We start from the raw sequence: 15,219 nt of genomic DNA, 5'->3' as shown, positions 1-15,219 counted from the left end.
AAAGAGCGGGGCTGCCTGTGAAGAAGCTCATTTGGCTTAAGCACGGGTATCAGGGTGTAAATAGAGGTTGGACCTGTACCTTGAAGGTGAGAAAATCAGAGAAGCGGGTAGAGGGAATCCGCGAGGAGGAATGTGTCAGGCTTGCCCCATTTGAAAAGAAGAGCTTAGGTTATAATTTGATGTAACGGAGGCAGAACGGGGAACTTTGGACCACTATGTATAAGTTTAGACTGTGCCTGGAGAAAGGTGAGGGAAATCTGCCACTTTGTCTGAAACCCAAAACACAGTATCCATCTGGTGCTATTCACAGGCTTGGATTTTCAGCATAAAAACATACTTAAAGGTAAAATCCTAAACCCTATCCCATTTATACAGGCAGCGGAGGGCCTGAGTGCCCTCAGACTTTGAAGAAAGAGCAGTGAGTTTGGATGTGGGTTGTCTGTAGCAAATCTTTACAACCAGGAACGCCTCACTGCTGGTGTCTTTTTGCGCGCACTGCATTCTCCCCAGGCAGCTGAGAGCAGCACACTGTAGTTGCAAACTTTTGAACATTTCCAGACATTTGCCACACCTTTTCCCAGGGGCATAAAGCTGCATCGGAGATAGAAAACCTCACCTTATCCCGCACTTTCCTCTCCTTCCGCTCTTGCACTGTAGTCAGGTAATTCACTGCCGCGTATTCCAGCACCGAGAGGAAGACAAACACAAAACTGACCCACAGGTAAATGTCCACTGCTTTGATGTAGGAAACACGAGGCATAGAGGCGTTCACCCCGGTGATGATCGTGGACATGGTCAGCACGGTGGTTATCCCTGGGAATACACCAGCAGAGAGCCCGTAAGACACTTTCAACCCAGGCTCTTCATCACAAATACAGCTGTCATTACAATTTCCTGACATTTGAATTTACCTTGCAATATTGTTTTTCACATCTGAATGGTGGGTGTCGCTGCCTGAGGAGGGTCCAGGCAGCCCTGATTTCTTACTGGGGTTGTTCTGTCTTTTTGGTGAGAACAGCTCTAGTTCTGGTCTCAGGGTGTTGCCAGCCTGGTCCCCCGCCACACCACCAGCCTCCCACCCCACAGCCAGCAGCAGCGCTTTGACCCCGCACCGGCTGCGCCCCATCTCCGGGCTCAGGACAGTCCCCAGAGGCGGGGTACAAGGAGCTCAGCTTCTAGTTCACCCCCTCTGCAGCACTGGCACAAGTGAAGCCCATCTGCTGCTGCTGCTGCTTCTTCCACCGGGTTCCCCAAGCCTGTGGGTTTTGTCTCCTCCTGGGAAGTCCTGCTTGGTGGGAAGTCACCAGCCGGCTCCCAGGCCTGGTCTGTGTCTTCCCTGGAGCAAAGGCAGGGACTAATGGGGCCCCACAGGGAAAAGCTGCCCCACGTTACACCATGGGTGAGCACAATAAGCACATCAGCAGGGCATGAGCCCCTGCAGTTCAGAGTTGTCTTAGCTCTCAGGGAGGATCTCTGTGACCCTCTTATTCCAGGGGCTAATTATGTCACATTAACGATCCCTTTGAAAGTTGAAATGATGTATATAAGCACAAAGGACTGAATTCACAGGAATATCTAGGCACTAAAAAGTGCTGCTAAAGGCAGTGCCTATGCCTCTCGAAAAGGCATGGCCCAAACCCTTATGCTCCTTTTAATGATGTCTCAAGGCAACGGATGCTGTTTCTATACACAGACATGGATAACTGCCCCATTGCTACATCTGTTATGCCTGTATATATCCTCTCCACTGAGGAATATGATTTTAGCAATAAATAAAATCCTGAGGAGTGTTGTCTGGAATAAGCAAAAGCTAACTTGGGCTCAAAGTCTGCAAAAACACAAACAACACTTTGCTAGGGGCAAAGCATCTACTTTAGAAGATTTATGTCCATAGCATAGTTCTTCTCCCTAGCATTGTGACTTCTCTGGCATATGGCTTCATCTGTCTGAAGGGTGCTGCAGAAGGTGAAGCTGAATACCTCACATTGCACTGTAAACTCATTTAACAAGTTGAACAACGCAGCTCAGCTGACTGTGCTTCCTCCACCCTCCCTCCTCCAGCAAAACTCAGTAAACTGAGATTTTGTCAGGGCTGCTAATACTGACTTTCACCTTCTCGCTCACTGAAATCTCTGAAGGATACTGACAATTTCGCTCATTCTATGCCATGTCTCTGTTAACAGAAGAAAAGCAGAGCAGGACATTTGCTCCCTGATTTGCACGGCATGCAGCTAGCGCTTGTGCAAGCAGGAAAGGCAGTTAACTTGGCACTGCAGGGCAGATGGAGATTTTGTACCATGGCCAGTCCCCTGCAAGGGAGACACACGTGTGGCATAGCTGATTTCCATGCCACAAGGCAATGCAGGGGCAGTGCATAACGCAGGGGATTTTGTCTTGATGGCCAAGACCATAGTTGCAGCAATTGTCTCTTAGGTCTGCTGACTACAAGATTACGTTTACCTAAAGGGACTCTGGCAGGAACGGCTCGGCGATCGATCCAGAAGGACACCCAGGACAACATGACCATGAGGGTGGCAGGGAAGTAGGTTTGGAGCAAGAAGAAGAAGATGTGTCGGCGCAAAGTGAAGTTTATGTAGAGGCGATTGTACCACCCTGTATAACAGAGAGAAGGAAAAAGAGAAGTCATATCAACATCGAACTATTTCCAGATAAGGTAATGTTGTGTCAGCGGAATAGCGCCTCATTTGCTTTTAGAAAAACACAGTTAATGACCATAGGTCATTGCAGTTTACCAAAAAGACTTCTTACTGAACCAACTATCAAAGTCAAAGCGTCTCTCAGGACCACATCTTCCAGAAAAGATAATATAACCTGTGCACCTGGAGAGTTTAGTTCATGTTAAGGCTTGGTGTGATCTTGAAGAGGGATTGACTTTCCAGGCTACATAACCATCAGGATGGAAGTCTGTGTCAGGGACAGCAGCCTCGACATGGAAGAAAGGCAGGTCTGATGGGCCACAGGGAGACCTCCCAATAGACAATCCTCCATGCCAAGGTTGAGAGGGACAGTTTGCATCCCTTCTTCCCCCAGCCCACCCTCTGGCAGGCACTCCGGTACCCACCTGTGCTGCTGTAAAAGGCGAGCTTGGTGGTGGTGTGAAACTCCTGGATGAGAAACTGGGACAGCGATATCCTCTCATCTGTTTTTAGGGAATCGTTCCCATTCTTCCAGTAGAGCATGAGGTCATCTTCGGTGTAGGCATCTAGGGGAGCAGAGCAAACCTCGGTGCAATGCACTGAGCCAGCTGCTAACGCACCCACAGCGCAGGGTGTGCCCACACACCTTCCTGGCTACCTGTGAGGTCCCAGTTGAAAAGGCCAAATGCCACTGCCCAGCTGAGAGCCACGATGATGGTGGGTATGATTGTGGCAAGGAGTGGACTAGATCATTGTGACAGCCCTCAGTCCTGATGCCTGGTGCATTTTGTAAACCCTTTTGTTTCACTAATCATAATTTCTCACACATAACCTGCTGTCAGGTAACCCACCGCATCAGAACTTGAAAAATTGTCCCTTATAAATGTCCTAAAATCAGAAGTAAAGAAAGGAGACTTAGAGGAAAGAGCCTGCTTGGGGTAACAGGAGAAACAATCTATCAATGGTCTGAGGCATGCAGGAGGAAAAACTCTTGAGTAAACTTTCTGCCTGTGATGCACACATGAACATTACAGGTCTTGTTTTTTTAATACATGTGGAAATATAGTGATGTTAATCCTTTCAGATTGGTTTAGTGGCAGCTTTCTAGACAGGGAGAAAAAAATCACACATAAATATATTAAAACAGAATTAAGATTATAATTTCTTATTGCAAGCTTAAGAAGGAGAAGAAAAAACCTCCTAAAAAGCTGAAAGTTTAAAATGTCACTGTATGAAATGTAGCCAATTCGTATGTGCGTCATACTTGGGACAAAGGAGCTACATGTGGGTATAAGCTGGGTTTATCTCAAATAGGTGCAAGAAACGTAAAAGGAAGGTGGTTAATGTCACTGCCCCAGTGACACGGTTTCTACACCACAGATGAGCAGATGGTGCACGTGAAGGGCGTAGGGACATTTATTTATGTGTTTGAGGGCACCTAGTCAAGCGGGTGCTGCTGGAGACTGTTGACCTATAGGCGAGTGGCCCAGGTCCTCTGGGGAGGGGGTGGCAGCGGGGCAGCCTGGATAGCTTTTGGGGACGCTGGCAAGACAGTGCTCACAGCTGGTGTTTAAAAACACTGCATTGTTGCAAACACCATCTAATTCTGGTGAAAAAATATGGGCAGAGTTTTTCTTAGTGTTGAAGTCTGCTGAGTTTGGTTAGAGCTTCCATGAATGTAGCAGCAGTTTAATTATTGGTATAATTATTGATATAATAAAATACAGTTTGGGTGCACATGGGGTGCAGCCCTTGGCTCCCCTACACCTCCACTTTACTTACAGCTTTCAATCTCCAGGGAACATGTCTGTGTGTCCAGGGGAAAGCGGCTAAAATCCATGTTGCACATTGCCGTTACTGTAACTCTAGGAATAATAAAAACCACTCCATTAAAAAGTTGTCGTCTTACGTGACTGAAAAATAGTAAAGCTGTGAGGTTTTTTTTTTTTATTAAGTAACTATCTGGCCAGTAACAGTCCACTGAAAATAAATACCTTCCAATCAGCTAAAGTCATTCCACTTTAGTTAAAGCCGTTTCTTCTTCTCAGCAAACTAGTGTTAGAAAAGATGAAAGCTAGACCATTACAAATTGCTACTAGCTGACAAAAATACTGGAGAAGAAAATGGGAAAGGGTAGAGAGGGCAGTTCTTCCTCTTTGACTATCAGCAAACACCTCTCTGCAGAGATCTGTGCTTTCAATGGATGCTTTATACGATAAAATAATTCACATTTATCAAAGCCATCCTAGTGCCATGAGGGACGCAGGTAGTTTTCTCCACACCCTGCGAATTTCCAGCTGCTCAATGAGAACCCGGTGATCACAGCTGGGTAGCAGCCACCAGAGGGCACAGGCAGTGCCTCCAGTTAGGGCCAGAGCTGGTGTGCAACAGAGACCACTGAAATGCTCTGCCCCATCAATCAAAAGCTCTGGTCTCGCTATAGTCTGATTGTCTCATTTTTAATAGCACAATTTTTTGTTTGCACTGGAAGCAACCATAAATATTGACTCAACTGGCTTGAACTCTAGAGGAGTAAATGAAAATAGAAGTATAAATCATAATGGAGAAAGAATTAATGAATTATAGCAGGGCTAATGGTAGACAGACTTCTGTCACATAATGATAAAAAAAAGATGCAGTCCTCTATGTTAGTAGTCCTTTTGCAAGTACGGATTCCCACTGATGTTGCTTCCCTATCTGTATTTAGTCCTTGAGTGAAAGTGCTTGGCTCAGATTTGTTGTTTAGGTGCCAGTGAGGTCTACAGTGCTTTCCAAGACAAGATAAAGTCTGGCAAAGAACCTTAAAAAGGCAGACACCAAGGAAAAAATATAATCTACAGGCAAAGGCATTCAGCAAAGGCAGGCAGGCAGGCAGTAATCACCCATTTGCTCTTAAGGGGAGATCAGCATTCATACTTCCCCAGCATTCATAAAGCACTCCAACCTGCAGTCACTACTGAATAAAATAATAAAACTCTGTCAATTTGCTATTCAAGACATTCACCACCATTTTGAGCAGGACAGTTGTTTAAGCACAACAGTACATGGCAAGATCTGAGTAGTTTGATATTCTTCTGTTCACATCTTCTTTAGATAACTATAAATGCTTGCAAAGCAGATGATTGGTATCATGCAGCTAAATGAAAGAGCATATAGGCATGCATGCTGTAGTTGAGCTTTATGTCATTTTATTGTCCTTTTCTTATTGTACTAAGGACCTGAGCAAACTTTGCAAAGGCCTAAGGAACACCTGAACCTTGTCTAATATGCTGAGTGAAGAAAAAGCTTTAATAATGAGATGGTAGACACTGTTCAGGCTGTGAATTCCAATGAACAGTAAGACAAAAATATCAGAAAACAAGAAAATTCTTGTCAAACTGATAACCCCACAGGGAATCAAGAATTGCTTTGCTTGCCTTCCTTTCATAAAATCATAAAACACCTCATGGCAGTCTCAGCTCTACCTCTGCCACTCCTAAGGTCGCTGTCTAACATGCCCTTAAAGACCTCCACAGCCTTCCCAAGCAACGTGTTCTGCAACCTTATCATTAGTTAAAGTTAAATCTGTGTATCTTCCTGCTACTGACCTCCTATCAGTCAGATTTTCCTTCTTTTTTGTCCTTCAGAATACATTATCTATTATCTGATGCTTTGTTTATTTAACACTTATTTTGGTATTTCATTGCTGTGGAGATGATGTCAACATTCTTGCATCAAAATATTGTACAGCAATTTCCTCTCTAATAGTTTTTTATAGGTCATTTGGCAATATTTGTTTTCTAACTGGATGGAGCTGCAGCCAAGAAAAACAGAAGCGCTGATTTTTGTTTCTTTTGGAGATTGGCAAATGCCCTCACTTAGCTTCTCCAAGCATTAAAGTAACAATTAGAAAGAAAAAAAATCCTGTTTTAATAATCTTCAGATTTATGGTCAGCAATATTCAAGGAAAGTAGGTACCTAAGCTATAAGCAGCAACCCTGAGCCCACCACCCCACCTCTTGCCTCACACTTCACAGCTCCCCAACACCAACAGCTCAGGGGTGCCTCTGCTTGCAGTTACGGACATCCCCAGGCACCTAGTGTCAGCTGCTGCACATTCCCAATAGGGTCTCCATGTGGGTTGGACTGAGGGCCTCAGTGTCTTATTGACACCTAAGACCCCACAAAGTTTCACAGGCTGAGCCTGTCCAGCCTGTTTCCCATGAAGAGTTCGTGTTGAGGAGGGGGAAACCTTGAGAGCAATCTGTGGGATCCTGTATTTTTTTTTTAATCACCTCCTTGCTTCTGACACCCACACACACACCGGCGTTGTTCTGGAGTAGGAAATATCTTCCTCTCAAAGCTGATCCACCAGTTGGAAAATAAGGGAGAAAGTCAGGGTTAGCATCACCTCTCAAACTAGAGGACAAAACCCTCACTTGTTCCCACACCCCCTTCAAGGAGCTTTCATGCATTTCATATGAAATAGATAATGCACAAAAAGCACAGAGTCGAAGTCAAATGTTTGGGTTGCTCTAGGCGTACGTGTGAGTCACCAGGAGCAGCTATATAGCCTTGCTCTGAAGTTTGTCGCTTCGTGTGCTGAAGGATGCTCAGCCTGTCTTGTTGCTTGTCATAAAGTTAAGTTGTGCTCAGTATAAATTATACTTCTTCGTAATTACCTTATGAATAGAAATTGCACATTTTGTAAGGCCCAGAGACTTTGTTGTGGTGTGGAGTGAATAACTATAGCTGCTCTGGACCTCTGTTTATTACTAGACTTTGCCCTCTTCCTTAGGCAGTGCTTTGCCTCTTCTGCAGCGCCCCATGGGGATCGCAGCCCGCTGGCGCCCTGCCAGCTGCTCCGAGGGACTGCCGCGGCTGGCCGCAGCTTCCTGACAGCAGGAGCAGGGCCTAACCACGCACACAAGGCGAAGGGACACTGATGGAACCAGCAACGTTGGCATAGAAATGGGCTTCCCGTGACCCGCACTTAACGAACTTGCATGGGGACTCAGATGTCGGTGGATAGTCAGCACGTTCATTCTTTTTTGTGGTTTTTTTTAGTATGAAGTCATGCAAAAACACAATACAGGAATCAATTAAACCGCTTTTCTCTCACTTCACTAATAGCTCACATCATTGACTGAATGCAGCTTTACCTGAGGCTATAAAGTACCTTCCCATCTGGCTGGACCCGCAGCATGACGTTGTCTGTGGTGGTGTCGTGGATGAAGGAACGCTTGGAGTGGACGAAGAACATGTCAGGGACCCAGATCTTCTTCACCAGCCTGCCATCGAAGGTCATGCTTTGGTTGTTGGTGCTGGGGAAGGACAGTCTCTCGTCTTTCCAGTAGTGCCTCAAATAAAGTGTCATGGTGAAGTCCTGCAACAAACAGGCTTCTGTCACAACTTAACACCTTATCGGCATAGCAGTGACTTCTCCTCTCTGGGACAAACCACAGGCTGTAAAGCACCATTCCTGAGGGCATGTCCACTCCTTGAGCTGCAGGGGACATGGCCGGCTGTGGCTCCTTTATTCCTCAGGTCAGACCAACTTACTGGGTTCAGAAATCAGAGCCTGTCCAGGTGGCGAATCCACCTCTGAAATGCAAATGTTGTGTTTTGCTGTCTGCCACCCTCTCCAGGGACCAAAAGGCAGACATGCCGAGGCAGCAGTACGTGGAGAGTACTGCCGACCACTTAATCCCCCAACCCTATGATGCTGAATTTCTGGAGCCAACAGTGAAGAAGCGTTTGTTGCCCGCACTGCCCTCCATGCTGCTCCGGCAACTACCTTCCCCCAGGCAGCTGGAGGAGTGTGCTGCAGTGGGAGCTATTCCTCCAGCACAGCCACTGAAATGTTTTTGACTCAGTATTTGACCGAAATGGGGTTCTTTTTGCTCTTTCTCCCTAAACATTTCACTCTTAGATCCAAGGCATGCTCCTTCTCTTTGAGCTCTGTTGTATTTGGAGTCTGACCCCGGAGGCACGTACACTTGGATTTGCCTTTTTCCTTATTTCAAAGGAACCCTTCACGTATCTGAAGATAAGCTCACACATAAGTGTTTATAAGCACGGTATCTTCCAGTGTAACGTAACATATTGCCCATAAACTCAGGGAAGTGTCTAAGACTGACCAGTCTGCCCTGGTGTCTGGAGTAGAGGAAGTCAGGTGAGTTTGGAGTGGTTTTTTGAAATTATTTGACATTTGGATTTTTTTCTCCACAACACTTTCCAAGTGTTTTGAAATATGGGGGGTTCTGCAGTCTTTTTTCAATAGAAGTGATTTGTTAGTTGCAGCCAATGCTATTATTACAGTAAAGGCCAATATAATTCTTGGAAATGGTTTATACCACATCCAACTGAAGCTCCCAAAGCCACTGACCATGTAATTTCTTCTTTTTCGTTTGATCTATTCTATAGGGTTTTATAACACCTTTTCCCTGTATTCAAATTTAAAGAAGATAGTTCTGGGAAACATTTTACATTGACCCCTATGTGTTCATGTGTCCTTTGAACAGTAATAAATTGACAGACATTTGTTCTTCAGAGACAATTCAATGCCTGACTTTTTTGCATAAAGTTACTTTTATGGTTGCTGTGGAAAAATGAAGCATTGTTAATTTTCATTAGAAATTATTTGTTAACACTAGGTTTGGGCTATTAAACTGGGAATCACAATATTTTATAATCCATCATCTGAAAATCCCCCAAGCAACAAACAGCTCCCTCTTCTGCTCGTCCATTTATCAGAGACACTATTAGCTTCTCATTATCTTTGCAAATGAATTTCCAACTCTGGGTAACAATCTATTTTTTCCTTCTTCCCATCTTTCCTCCAGATAAAAGAGCTGCCCCGAAGATCCTGCAAAAGCTCTGTTAATTTCAATGTCCGTGGCCCGTAATAGATATTTATACATTTTAAAATCAATTGGACAAGAAGAATCTGATTTGTGACATCCTATTGAAGTTTTATAGCCTCCTCTATTATTTTACCACTTTCTTGCAAATAGTCAGAAAGTAGGAGAAAAGGAAAGATTGCTGTATCTAACTCCTCAAGCTAAATTTAGGACAGAGTGAAGATCTCTGTCACCGACGTCTCTTCATTTAAAAAGCAAGCAATCATCTTGCAAAGCACCATGGTCTTTTTCTTTAAAGCTGCACGAGTTAAAAAGAATTGATCCTGACAATATAAAGTCTTCTCCATCATTATTTTCCAAACAGCCAAAACTGACCCTGAATTTTTTTTTTTACCCGAGGCCATACAATGCTTTTCCTATGTTGCTGGGTGTTGCAGCACGATGTTACAAGGAGCAGGGGCAATATTAAAAAAACAGGGGAAGTCCCTCAAAATCATCATGCTTGCTTAAAAAATGAGTGGCGGGCGGGGGGGTTAAATCCTGGAAGTTAAGATCTTTTCCTTTGCCTTCAAGTCCTGAAGCCTTTCAGGGGCTCTTCACAAGCTTTCTCCTCAACCAGAAGGGCTGGGACTACCCTGGGAGAGGCAAAAGCTCAGAGTTCCCACAGCTGGCAGTCAGGGTGCCAAGAGCACCGGAGACAGGGGACAGCTGGAGGGGCTGGGGAGAACGTGCACCCTGCTGCACCCTGGCTTTGCAACCCTGCTGCACCCTGCGCGTGGTCATTTGACTGTAGATATCCCAGCCCACTCAAAAGCTGAAATTGCTGTGGTGAGAGGAGCCCAGCTGGCCAAGGAGCACACGGCCTCCGCATGCACTTGCAGTGGCAGTGTGCAACTGGGGCAGCTGCAGAACCCCAGCTGCCCTGCCACATAACCATGCTCCTAGCTTAACTATGGCAGGAGGTCAGGCACAGGCTCTTTAATCCTGCGGCCATTGTTAATTAGGAGCACAGAGAAGTTGGGGCTTTCTGTGAAAGCTTCAGAGCTGTTTGATACATTGTTGTAACAGCAAAACATTTTGAAAAGTATTCTGTATTGGGGTGTGATTTTTTTTTCTCTCTTCCAAAGCAAAAGCTGAGCTGCTTATAGACTGGGGATGTTCTAACAGGGTAGGTCTGAAAAGCTCTGGGTTTTGAAAGGGTGAATAAAATTGGTGTAGGTCTTTCAATGTACATGCAGGGCCATGTCCCGTTCCCCTTCTTTACTCCCATTCCCCTGCATGGGCTGTTGTTACATGTTGGGTATGCATGTAAAATCTTCCCATGGAAAATCTCCTGCAGAAATCATATGTTACTTTTGGCAGTGTTTTGTGATGAAAAAAGCCCCTCCAGCAAAAATCATCAAGACCAAAATCCGTACCACTTCGAGAGCATTTGAAAACCATCTGTTTTCACATTACTAATTGTATGGTAGGAAACAAAGGACAAAGACTCAGTAAGGAATTTAGCCTGTGCAGAGCACCAGCATCAGTCCTGCGTGTCCTGAAATCCTACTTCGGCATCAGGTTGAAGATTCAGGAAGGACCAACAGAGCCTTACACTGGTCCCCAGCACATAGCAGTGGTGATACAACCGCCAATGTGCCAAAGGCAGGGTCTGGAGAAACTTCTCGTCTCTGAGCTCATTCTGGCTGCCCTGTTAAGAGCAGTACTTACCAGTCTGAACCAGTGTTGCTCTCAGGATGGCTACATGGCTTCTGGTTGCGAGCTAGTGGCCCCTGACCACCTCAGAGCATGGCCAAAGTGAGACCATGTCTGCAGCGTATCAAAGTGACGTAAAACTAAGGCATTAATTGGTTGCCTCAGAGCTTTTAAACATGCTATCACTTCTTAAGAAAATGTAAAAACCCAAATCCATTTAGAGCAGTTTTGGCAGTGTTGTATCATTTTGTCCTAGAGAAAAGAAAATGTCAGATTTCTTCCTTCTGCTTCAAGGGAGATGAAATGGTACCATGAGGTCAATAGAAGTAATTGTTGGCAGATTCAGATCAAACCAGAATCTGCTTCCTGGAGGCTGTGGAGTCTCTGTGCTTGGAGTTAACCAAACCCCACAGACACAGCCCCGGCAGCCTGCTCTAGCCGGCCCTGCTTTCAGCAGGGGTTTGGGCTAGGTGTTCTCCAGAGGTCCCATCTGACCTTAGCCCTTCTGCGACTCTTACCATGTCCACCTCAGAAATGCTGTCCAGACTTTCAACTTGGACATCCACTCCAACAGGAATTGCAGGGCCTGGGGGAAAAAAATTAAAAGTTGACAAAAAGTATAAACCTGGTGAGACAAAGTAATCCTCTGGCTTTCGTATCTTCGAGATAAAAATAGATGCTCAGTCTGAAACAGAAACAACAGTAAAGGAATTGAAAGTAGAAGCAATTGGAATTCATAAAAAACCCCTCCTAATAACAATCAAAATCAGCAACGAAACTGACCTATTACTGACTTTCTCTTTTTATTGTGTTATCCTACACACGTCCCTTCAAAACCTAAAAGCAATTTTAATGGCTTTTAACTCTAGTGCTTGGGTCCAGGGTTTGCGAGACGGATGCCTGGCAGAGCATCCATGCACATGGTGAGCAGTGGTGGCACAGCTAAGAGAATGTGGGAGAGTTACTCTGAATTTTTCCTTCACTTCTGCTCCCTTCTCAGGCTAATAACATCCCTGAGAGCTACTCCGTGTATTTGGCTTTCACATCACGCATTGCTCAGCTGTGGAAAAGACAGGGTGACGGGAGGGGATGCATTGCTGAGCCTGGGGTTCCCAAAGGGAAGGGTCCGACTGTGACCCCACGTAACAGGGATTTCGATCCCTTTTCCTTCCTCCAAGCTTTGACTAGCCCCTGGTATACCTCTGGCAATTACAGTACAGGAGATCTGTCAAAACAAATAATGCTCACATTAGAAGACTGCTATGAAACTGAAACTCTTTTAAATTAATTGAACATGCAGGTATTTGGTATATTGAGCATTTAGCAATAAAATCTTCTTCCGTCAGCGTATATAATGGTATCCTGGATTTGAATGACCATCTGTCAGCCAGAAAGGGTAGATAAATTACAATATTCTCTAATGCAATGGGCTGAAAGAAAACGTCTTTTCCTTCATTCATTTCTCTGAAAGCTTAGGTTGCTTTAGCACACAGCCACAAAACTGTGAGCAAGCACTAACACACGGCAGTTAAAGTATTTTCTTTTGGGTTATAAATGAAATGGCCAGGTCAGGAAGTGTGGTACGTGATTTGGTTATGCACACACATCGCCATAGTAAGACAAAATCTTAGAATTTCCCCATCATCCAGGAACAGACATAAGGTGTATTTGCAGATTTTTATCAGAAGAAAGTGTCACTGAATACCAGGAATATTATATTGCCTGTAATCACATTTCCATGCCTTTGACTATGCTATTTGCTCATCCAAGGAAGAAGGCTGTTCCACTGCACCCCAATCTCCCCCGAGCATGTCATGAATTCACAACATAAAATAACAAAAATTAGAGACAGAAAAGGCTTTTCTTGTCAATCTGCCTGTTCACCTGAGTACGTGTTACAGTATATAAAGAAGTGACAGCGTAAAACAGGAACAGTGACAAATGTGCACGTTTCATACCTCCAAAACCTGGTCTCATGCTGAAGTCATGGTCATCTATTCGCAGCAGCTGCTCTGACTTCGTCAGGGGAGATTTGGTGATGTCAGGGCTTCGCTTTAGGATTGGGCTACCAGGAATAGAGAAGCACAGCTATGAGCCCTGAGCAGTGCCTGTGAGAAGTACGCGCCCTATTCGCTCCATTACCCCTTAGACCATTTATTCCTTAGACCATAAGCATGCGATTGCTTGCAGTGGTTACCAGCGTGTCATTAAAAAATGATTCCTGCACCCAACATACAGCTTAGGCACCTGTGATAATTCTGGCACTGAGAAAACATTTGTTTGGTGACTTTTTGTCTCTGTAAAATTATCTCTGCTCATAGCACCGTTTGGAGACAATCATTCAAAAGTGTGGGCTGGAAGAGTAGTGTGTGTGGATAAGTGGGGAAATGGAAACAGGGGGGAGGCATTTCTGACATTGACTTATGACGGGGCATGAGGCCAGGAATTAGGGAAGCAATATATCAAATAAGCTACTGGCTGTTGCCCAGGAACAAAATGGAGACAGGCTGGGAACCAGGCCAGGAGGCAGGCCATCTCCTAACTTGAGATAAAATTATTAGCTCCTGCACCAGATTTCTAACAAGGATAAAAAAGGAGCATTAAAGACCTGACAGGTCTCTGAGCATTAAAGAGCCTGGAGGGTCATTCCAGAAGCTGTTGGAGTTGCACCAAATACTGGGCAGAGGACACTCTGCTCTCCTCCACATCCAAAGTGCAAAATGCTGTTCAGTGCCCCAGTGCTTTGGCTGGGATGGTGGTGGCAGCAGCTCCTCGGTTGCTCCACCATGTAGGTGAAGCCTTGCTGCCCTCAGAGCCAGCTGCATGCCAGCCACTCAGGCGGCAGGAGGGCTCAAAAACAGGCAGAAAGGTTTTGCTTGTTCTTGGTTTGAGAAAAGATGGCACGCTCAGAGCGGCACTTGCCTGAGTATACACAAGACAAGTCAGAAATAGGTTAAAGGAAAACAGGACAACAAAGAAACTTGATGGGGAATATGTTCCTGAGATAAAGCTCCTCCTAAATGAGACTATTTAGCTGTGCTGTACGTCTCACAGACTCGTGGGCAGTTGTACCACGAGAAGCCAATACCACCATCTCCTAACAGAGACCGCGGTGTTATCAGCGACTCCTCTCTCAAACCCAGACCTTTATCTGGACACGGAGTATTGTAGGAAGATGCTCAGTCTCAGTTTAATAATTTCTAGGAGTGGCGAGTTGTCTACCTCCATCAGTGAGTCCTTCTAGTCATGAATTAACCCTCAGGCATTTTAAAAGGTGGCCCCTGCTTCTGCTTTAGATTTAATTCAGCTTCTGAAAGACCTGTGGCATTGCGAGCGTGTATCGGCTGAGACAGGAGGAGTGATATTAGCAGGCCACTGGCAAAACCTTCAACATTTGTGAGCAGGCTTGACCATGCTCAGAAAGGCGCTTTCTCCCTGGCAGTGGCAGAGGGAAGGACGAGCGGTGTGATGGAGAGCCCATGGAGGGGGGCTCAGATCTGCGGAAGGGATGCTCGGAGGGAAGGCACCCACTCACACAGCACAAGCGACACAAACCGTGCAGCAGCGCAACGCGAAGCCCAAGGGGCTGTGGCAAATGGCCATGGTGTCACACCTCACTTCCATGAGGGTGTCAGGCAATGTGGCTTCCTCTGGGGCCCGCTGGATCCTGCTAATGGCATGACTCCTACCAAATACGACTGGCATGCTCGAGTGGTGTCCCCTTCCCCTGCCACAGCCTCAGCCCGGCCATGGGGATGTGGCCGGCGGGGCTAGGCCAGCAGCAGCTGCCGGAGGGTTTTCCCTACCTGCCTTGCTTGTGCGCCTCGCCGTGGGCCTCCCGTCTCTGCCGCTGCGGCCGGCTGCACGGAAACGACAGGAAAAGGGAGAGCTGAGACAGGCGGTCGCAGGTGGGCGGGTGGGGACATCGGGATGGAAGCGCACTGGGAAGCACTGGATCCCCGCGGCATTACCTTCTGTCACATGTGCGCAATGGCTCTTACCTTTTTTTTTTAACCTTTTTA

At 45.8% G+C, this 15,219-nt stretch overlaps 1 protein-coding gene across 2 annotated transcripts in view; it reads right to left on the bottom strand.

Moving 5' to 3' along the window:
• GABRR1 (gamma-aminobutyric acid (GABA) A receptor, rho 1) overlaps positions 1-15,219 on the bottom strand; it is a 30,687-nt gene that overhangs the window by 505 nt on the left and 14,963 nt on the right. Inside the window, exons 2-9 of one of the 2 annotated variants that reach the window (XM_009577351.1) lie at positions 15,004-15,057; positions 13,156-13,262; positions 11,716-11,783; positions 7,799-8,022; positions 4,440-4,522; positions 3,083-3,223; positions 2,461-2,613; positions 617-813 (exon numbers count right to left, since the gene is read on the bottom strand). In XM_009577351.1, the coding sequence (XP_009575646.1) occupies positions 617-813; positions 2,461-2,613; positions 3,083-3,223; positions 4,440-4,522; positions 7,799-8,022; positions 11,716-11,783; positions 13,156-13,262; positions 15,004-15,057 (1,027 nt within the window). The remainder of the gene's footprint in view (positions 1-616; positions 814-2,460; positions 2,614-3,082; positions 3,224-4,439; positions 4,523-7,798; positions 8,023-11,715; positions 11,784-13,155; positions 13,263-15,003; positions 15,058-15,219) is intronic. The other variant, XM_009577352.1, reaches the window with a different exon arrangement.

This window comes from Fulmarus glacialis, unplaced genomic scaffold (assembly GCF_000690835.1).
Source record: "Fulmarus glacialis isolate BGI_N327 unplaced genomic scaffold, ASM69083v1 scaffold4245, whole genome shotgun sequence".
NCBI classification, from domain to species: domain Eukaryota; kingdom Metazoa; phylum Chordata; class Aves; order Procellariiformes; family Procellariidae; genus Fulmarus; species Fulmarus glacialis.
Note: the sequence above shows the minus strand (reverse complement) of the source record. Positions and strands in the feature narration are given on the sequence as shown.